Raw genomic sequence first — 15,320 nt, 5'->3', positions numbered from 1 at the left:
GCATCCATTTATTTATAGTGAGGTGTGAATTTTAATTAACCATTAATATCTATTAAGTTCATTTCTCATAATCTCATGTCTGATTAATATTGATATTGAATTTATAATGCAATAAATGTATTACTTCTCACTAAATTCATCCATATAAATTCTGCTTATTGCAAATTTATCTCAATATTAGTAAAGTAGAAAAGTGTATGGTTCATATAAACATTCTTGTACTTCTCTTATCAGGCAATATTTACAATTATTTATTCAGAATATTTTTAAGAAATTATTTTTCTCAGCTAACTCATTAAACTAAATTAGTTTGTAGATGAAAATGAAGATCAAGTCAATTTCAATTGAAAATTAAGTGCAAGTAAGATAAAAATTTACTAGAATATTGTGACCCATAGAATATGTGAAAATGCAATGACCCATGGTTATCGGAAGAGAAAAGGGAGATAAAGATAAGAAGATTGAGGGAACGTACAAAAGAGATTGAATGGATAAAATAGCTTATCATTAAAATTTATTTTATGCAAGAATTTTTTACAATACACTTTATGCTTTAAGAAAAAAAATACATCTACAAATAAAAATAATGAATGAAAATAATAAATCAAGAAACTAAAAAAGTAATGTCTTAATTTTAACAATGTCTAGCATTTGTTAATACAGTATTACCAAACATTTTATACCATGAAAAGATTTACATTAAATTTACTTTTAAAGCTTTTTTCTGACTAAAATACTTACCAATTCATCATATCTATAACAACTCTGAAAATCATTTAAAAACAATGGAAACAAGTACCGTATGCTGAGGGAGAGAAGAAAAGAACTGCCAGTACTCCAAAAATTACAGGTACAGTAGACCCCCCTATAACACGGTAGATATGTTTTGTGTTATATGAATTTCGTGTTGTACGAGTCACTTAGATTTTACAAATACGTGAGCCATTCACAGCCTGGCACTTGTGCAGTTTAGGGGGTATGGCTGTTTGAAAGGTTTTCTTCCATAAAATTAATCGATTCTAAACTAATTTGACTCGAACATTTCCAAAACACGTATAATTTTTTGGGAATAATCTATATAAACTATGCCATAAACAAAAAATTGTAAGAATACTTACCGAGTGTGCACCGTTCAAAGATGCCATTGCTTAAGCTTGTTTTTGTCGTGGAGTGGCTCATTGAAAGGCAGAGGCATTTCCTGATAAATTATTCTTTCTGTGAAAAATTTGCCAAACTTTGGAGACATTATTAATAGAAATATAATTTTTATGGCCATTGAATAATAAATGTTTTTTAGTAGGTCCGCTGCTCGTTTAAACTCGACGGTTCGTGCAATGTCGACCATTGGTCCAAATTCTACAAATCCTGTCAATACACAAGTCAGCCATGACAATCTGTTTCATTCTTTTACCATGTTATATGAGCCTCTTTTAGCATGTTATATGAACATGATTGCAATTTTTCCACCGTGTTATATAAATCCGTCTTATATGAACCCGTGTTATAGGGGGGGTCTACTGTATCTTTGATTGTATATGATTCTAACTTGCATTTCATAGACATGATATCCTATTTTGTACAATAGTTATGGCAGATAAATATAATCAATGGAAAACTTTGTGAGTTTTGAAACAACTAAAACTGAAATTTTTCCTTCCTGTAATGGTAACATCTGTAAATGGATGCTTACATCGCTTACATCTGAAATTGGCCCTAATGAAGATTAAACTGTAAATTACAAATTTTCAAGTATTTCTGAGCACTGCAAACAAAATTCTTATGTCAACAATGATGTAGTCTCTTCATATTTATAATTATTTCATTCATGCAGTCGGTTTGTAATGTTTCTTTACCCTATATTTTTTAAATGTGTAGAACTGTAAATTGCAGTTTTGTACCATTTTGTATAGTTTTATTTTCATTCAGGGGATTGGCAAGTCAATAAGGGAGAAAGGTAAAAATGAGATTATTTGTATTCAAGACAAAGCAGATGTTAAATGCATCTTGATGATTATCCCTATTATGGCAAGATGTCTCATGATTCTTCTTTTTCTCTTATTACTTTTGGGATAAAATCCTCAACTTATGCACCAAAAATATCCAAGGAATAAACATTAAATGTTTAGACTCTAACATAATTTATAGAGATGAGTAAACAGTCAAATAATTTGAGACTAAATCTTAAGCATGGAACTATATACATAAATTGTCTTTCAATGTTATATTAATAATTGCATACATTTAGTGAAAACATTAATATTGGTCATAAAAAGTAAGCATTCACATAAGGCTTGGTTAAATTGATTTATAAATTTTCTTTATCATCATTTTCATGTTCAACATTATTTCTAACTAATCCTGAAGTCACTTGTAATTTCAGGATTAATCAATGTCACATGTTCACATGAATCTTTATTTAGAAATTAAATACTTACATAAATTCATGGTAATTACTAAACCTTAATTCAATATATGTATAAAATATTATTTAATACATTTTAAATACAATGAGAGTCTATTCAAAATGAAATGAAAAGTTTTATTATCCTACCTGATTTAGATTTTCTCTAGACTTTTCCAGTATTTCAAGATATAATGATAAAAGTTCTAAGTAACTAGTAGGCGTCGTGTAATAAGGTCTGTTTAATTCCTGATAAAATATATTTCCCTTGACAATGACAGTGGAATGAATGTTAACACACATTTTTGATAGTTTTGTTATTGATAATTCATCACAACATAATTCTGCATCACTAAAAGTGCTTTCAGCAATGGAAAACAAAGCTTCTTTGGGCCACTCGTTAAACCAGACAATTGTACTGCAATTTACGAGAGATGGAAACATCCTGCACCTTGAGCGAAAAGCATCACCCACTGGAGTCATACATAAAATCATGTGAATGTTCTTCCTAAAAACTGAAATAAAATAATCATAAATATCATCTCTGCTAGTAAATCCAAATTCTTTTGCAGAAGACGACATTTCAAGAATCATTTTTTCATAATTATCGGCTTCAAAGAGATTAGACACTTCCCCAGAATTCAAAATATTATTAATAGCTTCCAAAAATTCTTCAGTCACTATTTGATTATCAGTGAATTTAAAAACGGTTTGTTGATTTTTCAAACCTGCTTTTTCATACAGAATCTTAAGATCTTCTTGAAATGATTTATAATTATATCCTTTTGACAGTATTATTTGAAAACAATGATAATTATAAAGATGACACGACAGCCTGAAAAAAAAAAATCGTAAGTTAGAATATTATAATTTTCTATATATCATTATTTTCTCTATGCAGCCGTACTCTGTTATCCAAATCTGTTGCATTCAGAAACCCTATCCCAAACTGGATATATACACTACAATACTTTCAAACCTAAAATCCAGTTAGAAGAACAGAGACATTTAATGAATAACAAATATTTTCAACCTGTACAAAGACAAAATGCAATTGCATTTACCATTTGCATTTACCAAAGGCAGCCATGCAGTCAAACAAAAACAGAAATTTAAATAATGCTTTTTGTATATGAATGTCACATTCACAGAAACACAGTGATAAGTTATAAAATAAAAATGATTACAAAAGAATATAATACATACAAAAAGGTTAAATGTTTATAAATAATGAAGGGCCAGAATAAAATATACTCCAAAACAACTGAAGTGCTGATACATAATGATGAGACAAAAACATAATAGGACAGAACAGTTTACAAAGCATTACATAGTTGCCAAATATACTCAAATACTGCTCTCCAGGCGGTATTCAAGTCACATCTAATATACCTGAAGATTCTTGTGATATACAGGGTTATTTATACAGGAATGACTATTAACAGCAGGGACACAGCTCCAATGTCACATGTCTAGAGAGCAATATCAAGCAAATTTGGCAACCATGTAATGTTTTGTAAACCATTCCATCTTCTTATATTTATTATGTTGTAAGGAACCAAGTCCGAGCGTTATTTTTATTTTACTTTTATTTTGCTTATTATTCTATTTTTGTTTGGGGCTTATGTTTTGTTAGGACGAAGGTTTCCTCACCATTCACCTTAAGTATTTAAAAAGAGAAGAAATAAAACCCAACTCACCGACGAAAGAAAAGCGCCATAGGACTCACGCACATTTGCGCTCCCCGAGCGGCAACGAACAGGTCCGCACCAAGAAAGAGGGGGGGGAGAACCTACAAGCACGAAATAAACTCGCTAAACCTTAAGTAATAAAAACGTCCCGGAAAAATTGTAAAAACAAATAATGTAAAAGGTTAGTGAGTAAACTGTCGGAAAAAGGGCTGCCAGACGATGAAACACGTTATTGTTAGCACTTAAGTATGTAAATGAGGGGAGTGACCGCATTCAGAATTGTGACGTCACCTCACACTATAAATCCCGAGTCTCAAGTGAAGACGGAGAGGTGAATTCTGGATAGCAACGAGCTTGGTGAGCTTCGCAGCAGTAATAGAGAGGTGTCCGATAGGATCTCGAATAGTTCCAAGGTGATTTTGAAGTGATTCGAAATTTGGATCGACAGTCTGAGAAAGTCTTGAGAGTTTGAGGAAATAGGTTCCGAGTATATTGAGGTGACGATTAGGATCTCTAGTTTATAAGAATTATTGTTATAAGTTAAACTTTTGGTTTTGTCGGATTCCCAAGGGGAATAGAGTTAAGTTAGACATAGATTTGAATTGAGAATTGTCGGGTTGACTTTGTTGAATTTCTTTGAATAAATTATTGTTCGATTTTTACTAAATATTGTACATAGTTATTGCTAAACGACTAATTAAATCTTTGGTTTTTTTCTATTGACAAATATTGTCTTTATTTAATTCGGTGCACGCTTAAAGTCCAGGCCTGGCACGCTAACGCGAATCCGAGTAAAGTACCCGGTAGGTTAACGGTTGTTTCCGACACGGTAGAGTCGATAATCGTTGTAAACTAAAATAGTACTTTACAATGTTTTTGTCTTATTATTATATATCAGTACTGCAGTTGTTTTGGAGTATGTTTTATTCTGGCCTTTTGTTATTTATAAGTATTTAACCTTCTTGTATTTATTATATTTTTTTGTAATTATTTTTATTTTATAACTTATTACTGCATTCCTACACATGTGATGTTTGTATACAATAAACATTATTTAAATTTTTGTTTTTGTTTGATTTACATTGTACCAGTAGAACCTGACAATGGCCTTGATAAAGGTTGAAAACACTTGTTCTTTATTAAATGTTTTATTCTTCTAACTGGATTTTAGGTTTGGGAGTATTATAGTCTATTGCATTCCTGAAAACAATTTTGATATTGAAAAGTGTTTTCTTTTATTTCTTACAGTGAAAAATTCTGACTTGTTTCTGGTGCTTCCAATTAACCCAAACGATTTAGCCAAACAATAATAAAACACTACAAAAATCCACTTATCTATTAAACCATGTTTTTAGTATAACATTAAACACTACAAACTTCAATTACCTTATTAACAAACCTAATGTTGTTAGCATTAACTTTGCATTATGTTTTTTGTTAGCATTAAGTTAACAGGATTTTAATGATGCTATACATTTTATATTAAAATATTACTACATACAGTCAAACTTTGATTTTTGTCAGTTTAACTTTTATGGATTTGATTATTTGCAAATTTGCCATCAATAATTAAATGGAAGTGTTTTGGAGTTTTGCAGCCTGCTGTAGAAAATTGCAGAGGATACATATAAGCTATAAAATTTAAAAAAAAAAAAAAACCTTAAAAATATTCAATAGTTTAATAAGCCATAAACACATGAAATATATTTACTATTAATCTATTTTATCATTTATTCCTGATAAAATATTGAAACACATGAAATATAATACTAGTTTTTGTATATAATAAATATATACACAAATTTCTTCTAAAAAGTTAGGTTTTGTAAAATGTTTCTGCTCACTAAATAATAGTTCTTTAGGACTATTCATTCTGTGAATACCATGCTCTTTGTCTCAGTACTACCCTGTCCAGCCTCATTCATAAATTTTGTCTCTCAGTGTATGGTGTGTCTTACATTTCTCACAACTTACTATTAAACTTTATAAAACACAATTATATACAGTACAATACTGTATATGTATCGTACATTACTGCACACAACAATGTGTAGTGCTTCGCCACTATTTGTTCGTTTTTTTTTGTATTTGTATATATTGTATATCATTAGACATAACTTCGCGTTACTGTATCGGGTTATTATTATCGCGTTATTACTGTATCGGGTTATTATTATTGCGTTATTGTTGTATCGGGTATTATTTTTATCGCTTTTTTTTGTATCGGGTTTTCCTTTCTTTGTTTCGTCATTCTTAGACGACACGTGTTCCTTTTTCGTTCCATCCTTTGGGGGACGTGTGCAAAAGGGGCCCTTGGATTGGTTGCCGAAGGATCACGTGGGAGACGGCAGCAGCAAACGGTATAAATAGAAGGTCAAGGCGTGGAAGGGCACCTTTTTTTTCGGATCTTTGGAGGCCGAACGTCGTCCGCTTGAGTGGGACCGGTGTCGAGCACATGAGTGAGGATCGGGGAGCCCCAGGAGAACAAAGGAGGAGAGGAGCAAGAATCGAACTTTATCGGAACTGTATGAGAGATTAACGAACTAAAGTGAATCAATACAGACGTAGGACAGTCCTAGGTATCGTCTTGAACAATTATTTTTTCTCCACGCGGGATAATTGTCGGTATGCGTACTAATTGTATCTGGACACGTGAGGTTTGTCGGTATGTGTGCTAATTGTATCTGGACACGTGAGGTTGGAAGGGAATTTGTGTATAAGTTTTTTTTGTTCACCAGTTGGTGTTAATTACAAATAAACACGTTTTTCTGTAAGCCGACTTCTTTCTCCTTTTTTTGTAGACCAGTAGATCTCAGTCTAACCTTAGGGTCTTAACAAATGTTTTATATATTTTAATAATTTTGTAAGTTTGCCGAAATAGGTGGGGTTTATTCCCAACCGCTGGGATGGCTAAGGTCTATACGTATGCGGGTGGCAGTTTTGAGGAGGCAGAAAAACAAGTGTTTCACATAGAAACCATTTATTTTTGTTGAAAATGCTTACATTAATTTAGCAATGGTCCTTAATTAAGTTCAGATCTTTAGGTTGTCTTCAGGAGTTGTTTTCAGTTTCGATCTGGTCCTATGCTGGAGGGGCCCTGTAGCAACGTCGAGTTAAAAGTTCAAAATCTGAAGAGACAGTGCACAAAAGATGAACGGAAACACCACTAACGGAGGTAAATGAACACAACAGGTAGTCTAGTGGAAGCTCCCTTTTGTCCTTGAAATTGGAGTTTTTATAAGTTTTTCAAGATTCATTTGTTGCTAATTGACTAAACCTTCTCCTCACTTCCCAATTGGTCTCCCTCTCCCACCTGTCTCCAGGTGTAAATGGAGTTCTGTTTAGGGCACAGGAAATGTTGGCTAGAGATGGTCTACCCGACACCATCTTTTAGACTCTGATCACATTTAATCGTTGACACCTACACTTATTCTAAAATTTTCTAGTTTTGTTTTGCTTTCTAAACTGCATCTTAAATTGTTAATATTTTCCTTTTTGCATTTTCTTTATCTAAAATTTTGTTTTTCCACTACTCTTTATGAGCGTCAATGTCAAAGTCCGGTGTTGCCGATTCGACACTCATACAACTTGTTTACACTGTTGACCTTAACAAATTTTACACTTTTCTTTTTGAATGCAATTTCTGGGCCTCACAATTTTACTGCTATCTAAACATTTATGTATGTATTACATCATATACTATAATGTTCTATATTGACTCTCTCTCACTATCTTGCTCTGTGTGTGTATGTGTGTGTGTTAACCTACATTGTTAATATTGCAATTTTATATTTATAAAACATATTATTGAAGTACAATGTATTGTTTTACATTTTTTTTGTGTTAAATATGGTCAATGGTATTCTTAAGAGTTAAGGTTTTGGGTCTGACAAAGATATTTGTGGTTTTTTTTTTAACTGTTGTGGAAGGTCCTGCACCCAACTCCCACAAATACAGAGGGATGATCATAAAAAACAAATAATGAAAATAAATAAACAAACTAGCAGCTTTTAGGTTACACTGAAATTTTATAATAAAAATTACACTGCACAACTACAGTACAATGTCACCAAAACAAATGAAAGCAGATGCTGGTAATAAAATCACTTCCTTCTTCCTAGAATGTTTTGTATATGCACTTCAAAAGTTTATAATAATAGGCTTTTTCAATTCAAGTATCATGACAGTTACTAAAAAACATCATTTGTTATTGTGGAAATTTGGATACCAGAATATGGCTGGCTATATGTAATTACAAGTGAAAACTATCTCTTAGAAGTCAAAATACCAATTTGCCACTAAAAATAGATTTATGCCAGTCTGTTACACAAACTTATACTAAATTTTTAATATTTGCATTTTGAAAATGTTTTCAAAGTTAACATCAAATAATAAATTAGTTATTAGAGATTTATTCTTAGCAGTCGCATGCAGATGAGGAGGGGTCACCTTCTGAGTACCTTAGCTCATATTTTTTGTTTATAATATAGACAAATATTAATTTTGAAATTTGAATTTTTTTTACTTTTATCCCCTATACTTTGGAGAATATGTGATGAAAATTCAGTAATTATAGTTGTTCTTATAAAAAAAATATCTGATGTTGTGCGATAGATTGTTGCTCCTGTGTGAATATTACATTCTTTTGATTTGAGGAACTGTAATCCTGACTATAGTAGTAACTATAAAGTGTATTTATTAAGTGAGAAGCCAGAAATTATTCGTTATAATCCAACCAAAGCAGATGTTGATACACTTGACAAATGTATTAGAACATATAGCTACTGATGTGGGACAAGAAGATGGCCAATGGCTGTGTTATTTAATTTGATTGATCTAGTTGCTTATAATTCATGTGCGCTTTGTTGCGAAGCAAATGAAACTCGAGCCAAGAAATATCCAAAATGTGAATCAGGTCGAAAAGTTATTTTGAAGAGTCTAGGCAAATTATTATGCCAGATCAATGTGAAATACAGATCTGAACATTCCCAAGGTTTGCACAGCAGTTCAGTATCGGCACTAAAAGTATTCGGCTTTGAATGCAATCAAGCAGGAGCAATTTCAAGAAGGACAGTTCAAAATGGATCCAAAAAAAAAGAACAACAAGGAATGCTACTAAAAGTATTCCTAAAAAGGGAGGAAGATGTTTTCTATGTCCAAGATCACAAGACAGAAAATAGATAAAATCTTGTACAAAATGCATTAAATACATTTGCCTTAGACGTACATCGAAAGAGAAATGATGTATTGTTAGAATATGTACTGAGTGCAATTAATTTAATTTTATAAAAATTATTTTCAACAATAAAAATTGTTTTAAGTTCTAAAAGTTGAGTTACTTTAAAAATCCAAAGTTATAAAAACAAACATATCAATAAAAAAAATATATCAGCTTAAAGTCAACTTCTAACCCCCATCTGGGTTTTCATGGTACACCTTTAGCATCTGGATGCAACAGTTAAGAATTTTAAAGTGAAATAATTTAATTGTTCTAATTATCAATATTGATAGATTATATTCATATTAAAAATCAGAGTAATTTTCTAGTTTTTCTGCAGTCAATACTTATATAAAAGAGCAATTATTTATTGTGACATCATCACAATGCTAGGCTGCAATTTTTAATCACATTTTTTATTTATTTAATTTAAAATAACTTGACTTCTAATGCAAACCAGAAGATTGTATATAGTAATCGGGGCTTCCTGCCCCTAAGCTTTCCATATCTGGTCTTGATTTTAATCTACCTAATTCTGTACTCGAGATTAACAAAAAACAGACACACTGACATCAGTGGTAATTTATAGGTCTACAATTTTTTTCAAACTGTGGCCCAATAAATAGAATATTCAACTACTCTGTATTAAAAATGCTTCAACAGTATATATATTTTAAATATCTTATAGGAAGTACTGTTCAATTTTTTGAAAATAAAAAATTTAGTGCAGTGAATAAATTCATTAAAATTTAGTTTCTGACACACAAACACCACACATATATATATGTACAGGTAACCTCCAGGAGTTACATTCCAAAAAATTGCCATGTTATGCAAATCTGTGTTATACGAAACAAAGAACTAGTACGAAAAAGGGGGGGTTAGGTTCCAAAAATTAATAAACATGCTATTATATTTTCATAAATAAGATAAATATCTTTATTAAAATTTTCTTAAGTAATACATATTAATATATAAATTAAACAATGTTTTCTTCGTCATCACTAAGCACATTATGCAGAAAAATCTGATAGTACGTACACGCTCGAATGAAAATGTCAAATGAGGTATCTTTCACACTTAAAAGCTTTATCACGTTTATGAAACTGGTGTTGTATGGGGATTTCCTTAATTTCAAATTAGATAAAGTTCGCTTTTAATAGTTTTTATTACATTTCATGTTGTACGAGGGTTTTACCCAATTCTAGAACCGTGTTAGAGTGAATCCCTGCTATAGAAGTGCCGTGTTATATGGGGGTTACCTGTATAATGAAAAGAAAATATAATATACATATGTATATTATATTTTCATTATACATAAAAATATATGATTTTTGTATTATTTCCAAAAATCATTGTAATAAATTTTTTTTACAGTTATATTCAATCATCACAAAGCTATAATATAACTCGAAATAATCCATAATATATATAAAACTTAATTTTATAGCAAATTTTATAATTATTGTTCATGACACTAACTTTATACAGGGTTCCTATTCAAACTTTTGTTTTAAATTCCATAACCTTCACTGACTTCCCCTGACCAACTTCATATAAAATTCCAACCCTCAAGTCCCTGACCCTACAATATGGCACAATGACAATATGAAACAGCATTTGAATTGCTATGAATATATGCTATTGCTTTTCGAACTTTTTAATTAGTTATTTTTTTTTTAACTAACAGTTATATATTTTTTATAATTGCCAAATTATTAATTTTATTTTTTATTTTATTTTACATATACATGGAAATGCCATTGGACAAAAAATTTTCACCCCCAGATAAGAGGTAACACACCGATTAAGATAGTATAACAAATAAAAACAATAACAATGTAAGTAACTAATAAAAGAATTCACGAAATATAAAGTAAATAAGATTACAAAAAAACTACTGTAAAAATGTTAAAACTAAAAATAAAATATTTTATTAAATTAAATTAATTTATTCTGTTATTAATCCACAAGCATAAATCTACATGGCTTTGAAAATAAAAGCATTTATCTTTTATTCATTAATAAACCTTGTATAATCCATGTACAGTACAACACTACATATTTATTAAATTTATTCCTTAATAGATTTCCTGAATTTTATTAAATATTAATAAACTGGAAAAAAATCAGAAATTGTTTTGTTATGCAATCAAAATTATTAAAATAAAAAATGATGAATAACACCATTTAAATTAAAATTATTTAGCATTTTTATACTTTATAAATTTTTGAAGAATTTTGTGTATGCTTGAGAGAAATTTTGAGACCTGAAAATATTCTACACCCCTTTTCATAAAGTTGTATTGCACCACATTACTTTTTACTGCCTGTAGATGGCTACACTTAGTCAAGCATATTGTCAGCAAAAAAACAACAAGGCAACCAAGGAGATAAATTCCCTGACTTTTTGACAATTTTCCTTACTTTCCAAGACTTTTTCCAAACACTAACGAAAATCCCTAACTTCCTCTGATTTTTTTTACTTTACTGGTGCATAAGAACCAAGTTATTGTATATAATTTTCATAAGTTAATTAAACATTAAAAATAGAATTATTTAATACTTTCAGAAATTTGTATGATAATTAATAGAACCTATTTTGATAAAACTTTTTGAGATAAAATTGTGTTTATCACGACAATATAGTAATTGATATAAATATAATGTAACGAAAAGTAAAGTTAGGACTAGAGAAAACAAATTTCCCAATAATTTTGACAATATTTATTTTTATAATAAAACAAAAAAGAGAAAATGTCTTAATTTAAAATGCTATTTAAGAAAATATATATTCATAAATCAAGAGAATGATCTAGAATTATTTTTCATTCAAATTTTTATAATGTTCTGACTGATAGCTTGTAACAATGTATAACTCAGCAACATTGCTAGAACGTCAAGTAAAAATAGCTCTTTAATTTAGAGATTCTTTGAATATTCCTGATTTTTCTTATCATCACACAATTTTTTACATAACAAAACTATGTATCATTTATTTAAAAATTACTGAAAGTGTAAAATATACAGCAATTTTTAGTGGATATCTGACTTAAATGGATGAAGTCATGGGTCATAAACCCAGGTTGTACTGTATCAGTAACTTTAATAGAATTTGTCTAATTTATTTATTGCTTAATATAATATACACTTTTTCTATTAAAATTCATTAATATTTAAAAACTGAAACTTACTCTGCGAGACTCTGTTTGCCACAACCGCCGACACCTATTAATAATGCATTGCCTCGTTCTTGACGAATAATTCTAGCAATTCGTACTACATGTTTAATTGCATCTTCGAAAAATATTAATTTTAATGGTTTCTTGTGAATCAAATTATAATTATCTAAACACTAAAACAAAACAAATTTTTTAAATATTGAAATTAAAATTTAATATTAAATAGAAAGAAGAAGTACTTTATAATATATCATTTTGAAATACAGCAGTGAGGTTGTGGCCAAAGTTTTCATCTCTAAAATGTGAATGTCGAGCGCCGCTTACAAGATAGCAGTGCTCGACGTTCACATTTTAGAGATGAAAACTTTGGCTGCAACCTCACTAGTAATAACTGCACAATAATTATTCTAATCATTGCACTAAAACAATCGAACTATTGTTTGCTTACATTGTGTATAAAACATAAAATTTAATCAATCTAGCATAATTGCAATTCTCAAAAAGTAAAGATTATTTTGTACTATATCATAAATTTACCTGAATAAGTCTTGCTTTAACTTTTGCTATATCATCCAACAATTCATAATCTCCTTCCTCTTTCATAAAGTCTCCAAATAAAATATGTTTATGAGACAATGTCATTGATTTATTAAATCTTTCCATAGATATATCATTTAAAATTTTGTTAAATAAATCTTTATCGTCATTATTAATAAGTCTATCTTGGAAAACTCTTGCACTTTCGTGATAAAACAATTCATAAATGTTTTTCCTTCTTTTTATTCTGTTGGGTTTCACTTGCAACATCCCCTAAGATATTCAAAAATTATTTTGTAAGAAAAATTCTAAGTATACAGATGTTTACGTTCAATAATTTGCTGAACCTTTACTAAACGAATTTCAAAAACATTTTCATATTTTATTATTATTCAGTATTGTTTCTTATGCCTTAGTATTGGTGACATCCCTTGCTTGTTCTAAGTGGAAGAACAGTAGCATTGAAAAAACCCCAAGAATGTAAAAGTAAAAGGAAGTGTGCAGAGGATTCTGGGAAAAAAAGGAAGCCTGTTTGTAAAAAATGTCCATTTGGAGAGAGAGAAGTGGATAGTGCTGTGGACAGGAATTGGAACTATGTACTAGATAAGACGAGGTGAAACTTAGGTTGCCTAAGATTGTGCAAGGTGATTTAGGAGTAATTACGGAGAACTTATGAAAATTCCAAGACTCAAAAATTAATGTAAAATTTGACAATTTTATGATTTTTGGAACCATTGCTAACAGTTCCCAGTTCCATCACCAACTATACTATTGTTAATTAAGATCCTCTACTGTGTCTGTGCTACATGTAATTATCATATATGTAAAAGGAGGGATCCACCAATTTACTGCTTGTTTACATCTGTATCCACTTTTGATGACATTAACAAATATATTAGTTATTGTGTTAATTTTAACCTTTGTCTTATTGAACTGTGAGAAGAATGGATTAACCTGAACAAGTGAACAGATGTTTTATACCCATCACTCATTTCTACCATCCTTCTGCTTGGCTTTTGTTATTTGCTGTTTTCATATATATATATATATCAGATATATAGATTTAATTATTTCAAACCCTCTAAGCTTCAATACTAAATATACATAAGACATAATGTGACATTAATTAGAAATATATAATGGATCAACTTTCATTTTCATAAAATGGATGCCATTTAATAAAGATATCAATAACTAATTCAATGTTCAATAAAAAAAAGTTTGTTTAAAAAATGTTTATCATCATCATGATCAGATATATCTGACCAGAAACTTCCTTGTGTCTCTAGATTCATCAGAATGCTTTTTAAATTTCACATAAAATATAATTATGAGGATGAAAATTATGCAAAAAATTTAATTCGGTAACTTGTCACCAGATGGAAAAATGGCATCAAAATACCTGAGAGGTTAGAGAAATTGCTTATAAAAATTAGATGTAAAAGATTAAATACCTTAGATGTGACAACACATAAGTGCATGCTAATTCAACAATGGAAAATGTTAGACTTGTTAAACTTGTAGGAGACTGTGATATAACTGGTTAAACTTGTAGAACAGATTACATGAACAAAGAACAAAGATTACACAACTTATTTAAAGAAAGTTTGGCACTAGAAAAGGGGCAAGTAAAAGGAAATCAGAGTGACTAACAGTTTCCTAACCTAAAATGTTATTAGATTTTATTGTTGGGCTTACTTTTGGGATATTTCTTTACATAGTAATTTTTATAGATATGTTTTTTAATGGTTATTTGTATTTCTTACTTTTTAGCATTATTATTATAACTCTTACCATTCTTGCTCTTTATTTCAGGTTTGTTATTTAATGATCTTTCAGGGCTACCATTGCCTTATGGCACTGCCAATGTAATTTCATAATAAAGAACAAAAACTCAAACCTGTGTGTGTGTGTGTGTGTGTATGATTTGTTCGATGATTTTATGAGATTATTATATATAGATTTGATTCTATAAATCAATCTTATACAATAACACACAAACTCCTCAAAACTGAAATTGCATGTGCAAATGTACTGGTCCAGTAGAAGTAACAGATATGCAAATGATTAGAAGAACAAAATAAAGATATGCAACACACACCTGTTTATTCAGTGACAAATATGGCCCCTATGTGCAGCTATGCAGGCCACTATACAGAAAGACACACTATCACTGAAGTGATTAATGTTTGCATGAAGTATCCCATGCCAAGCTGCATTCATTGTGCACACATGCTGTCTATGGTATTTGGTGATGGTCCTAAATGTACTTCATGTCAAATGAGGTCCCA

The 15,320-nt window shown here is 30.0% G+C and overlaps 1 protein-coding gene across 3 annotated transcripts in view; it reads right to left on the bottom strand.

Moving 5' to 3' along the window:
- Positions 1 to 15,320, bottom strand: part of Dhc16F (Dynein heavy chain at 16F) — a 383,439-nt gene that overhangs the window by 125,397 nt on the left and 242,722 nt on the right. For all 3 annotated transcript variants that reach the window (XM_067269011.1, XM_067269009.1, XM_067269010.1), the window contains exons 42-44: positions 13,030 to 13,302; positions 12,505 to 12,665; positions 2,552 to 3,236 (exon numbers count right to left, since the gene is read on the bottom strand). In XM_067269011.1, coding sequence (XP_067125112.1) covers positions 2,552 to 3,236; positions 12,505 to 12,665; positions 13,030 to 13,302 — 1,119 coding nt within the window. The remainder of the gene's footprint in view (positions 1 to 2,551; positions 3,237 to 12,504; positions 12,666 to 13,029; positions 13,303 to 15,320) is intronic.

Source organism: Centruroides vittatus, unplaced genomic scaffold (genome assembly GCF_030686945.1).
Source record: "Centruroides vittatus isolate TY-2023 unplaced genomic scaffold, ASM3068694v2 contig_345, whole genome shotgun sequence".
Classification (NCBI taxonomy): Eukaryota; Metazoa; Arthropoda; class Arachnida; order Scorpiones; family Buthidae; genus Centruroides; species Centruroides vittatus.
Note: the sequence above shows the minus strand (reverse complement) of the source record. Positions and strands in the feature narration are given on the sequence as shown.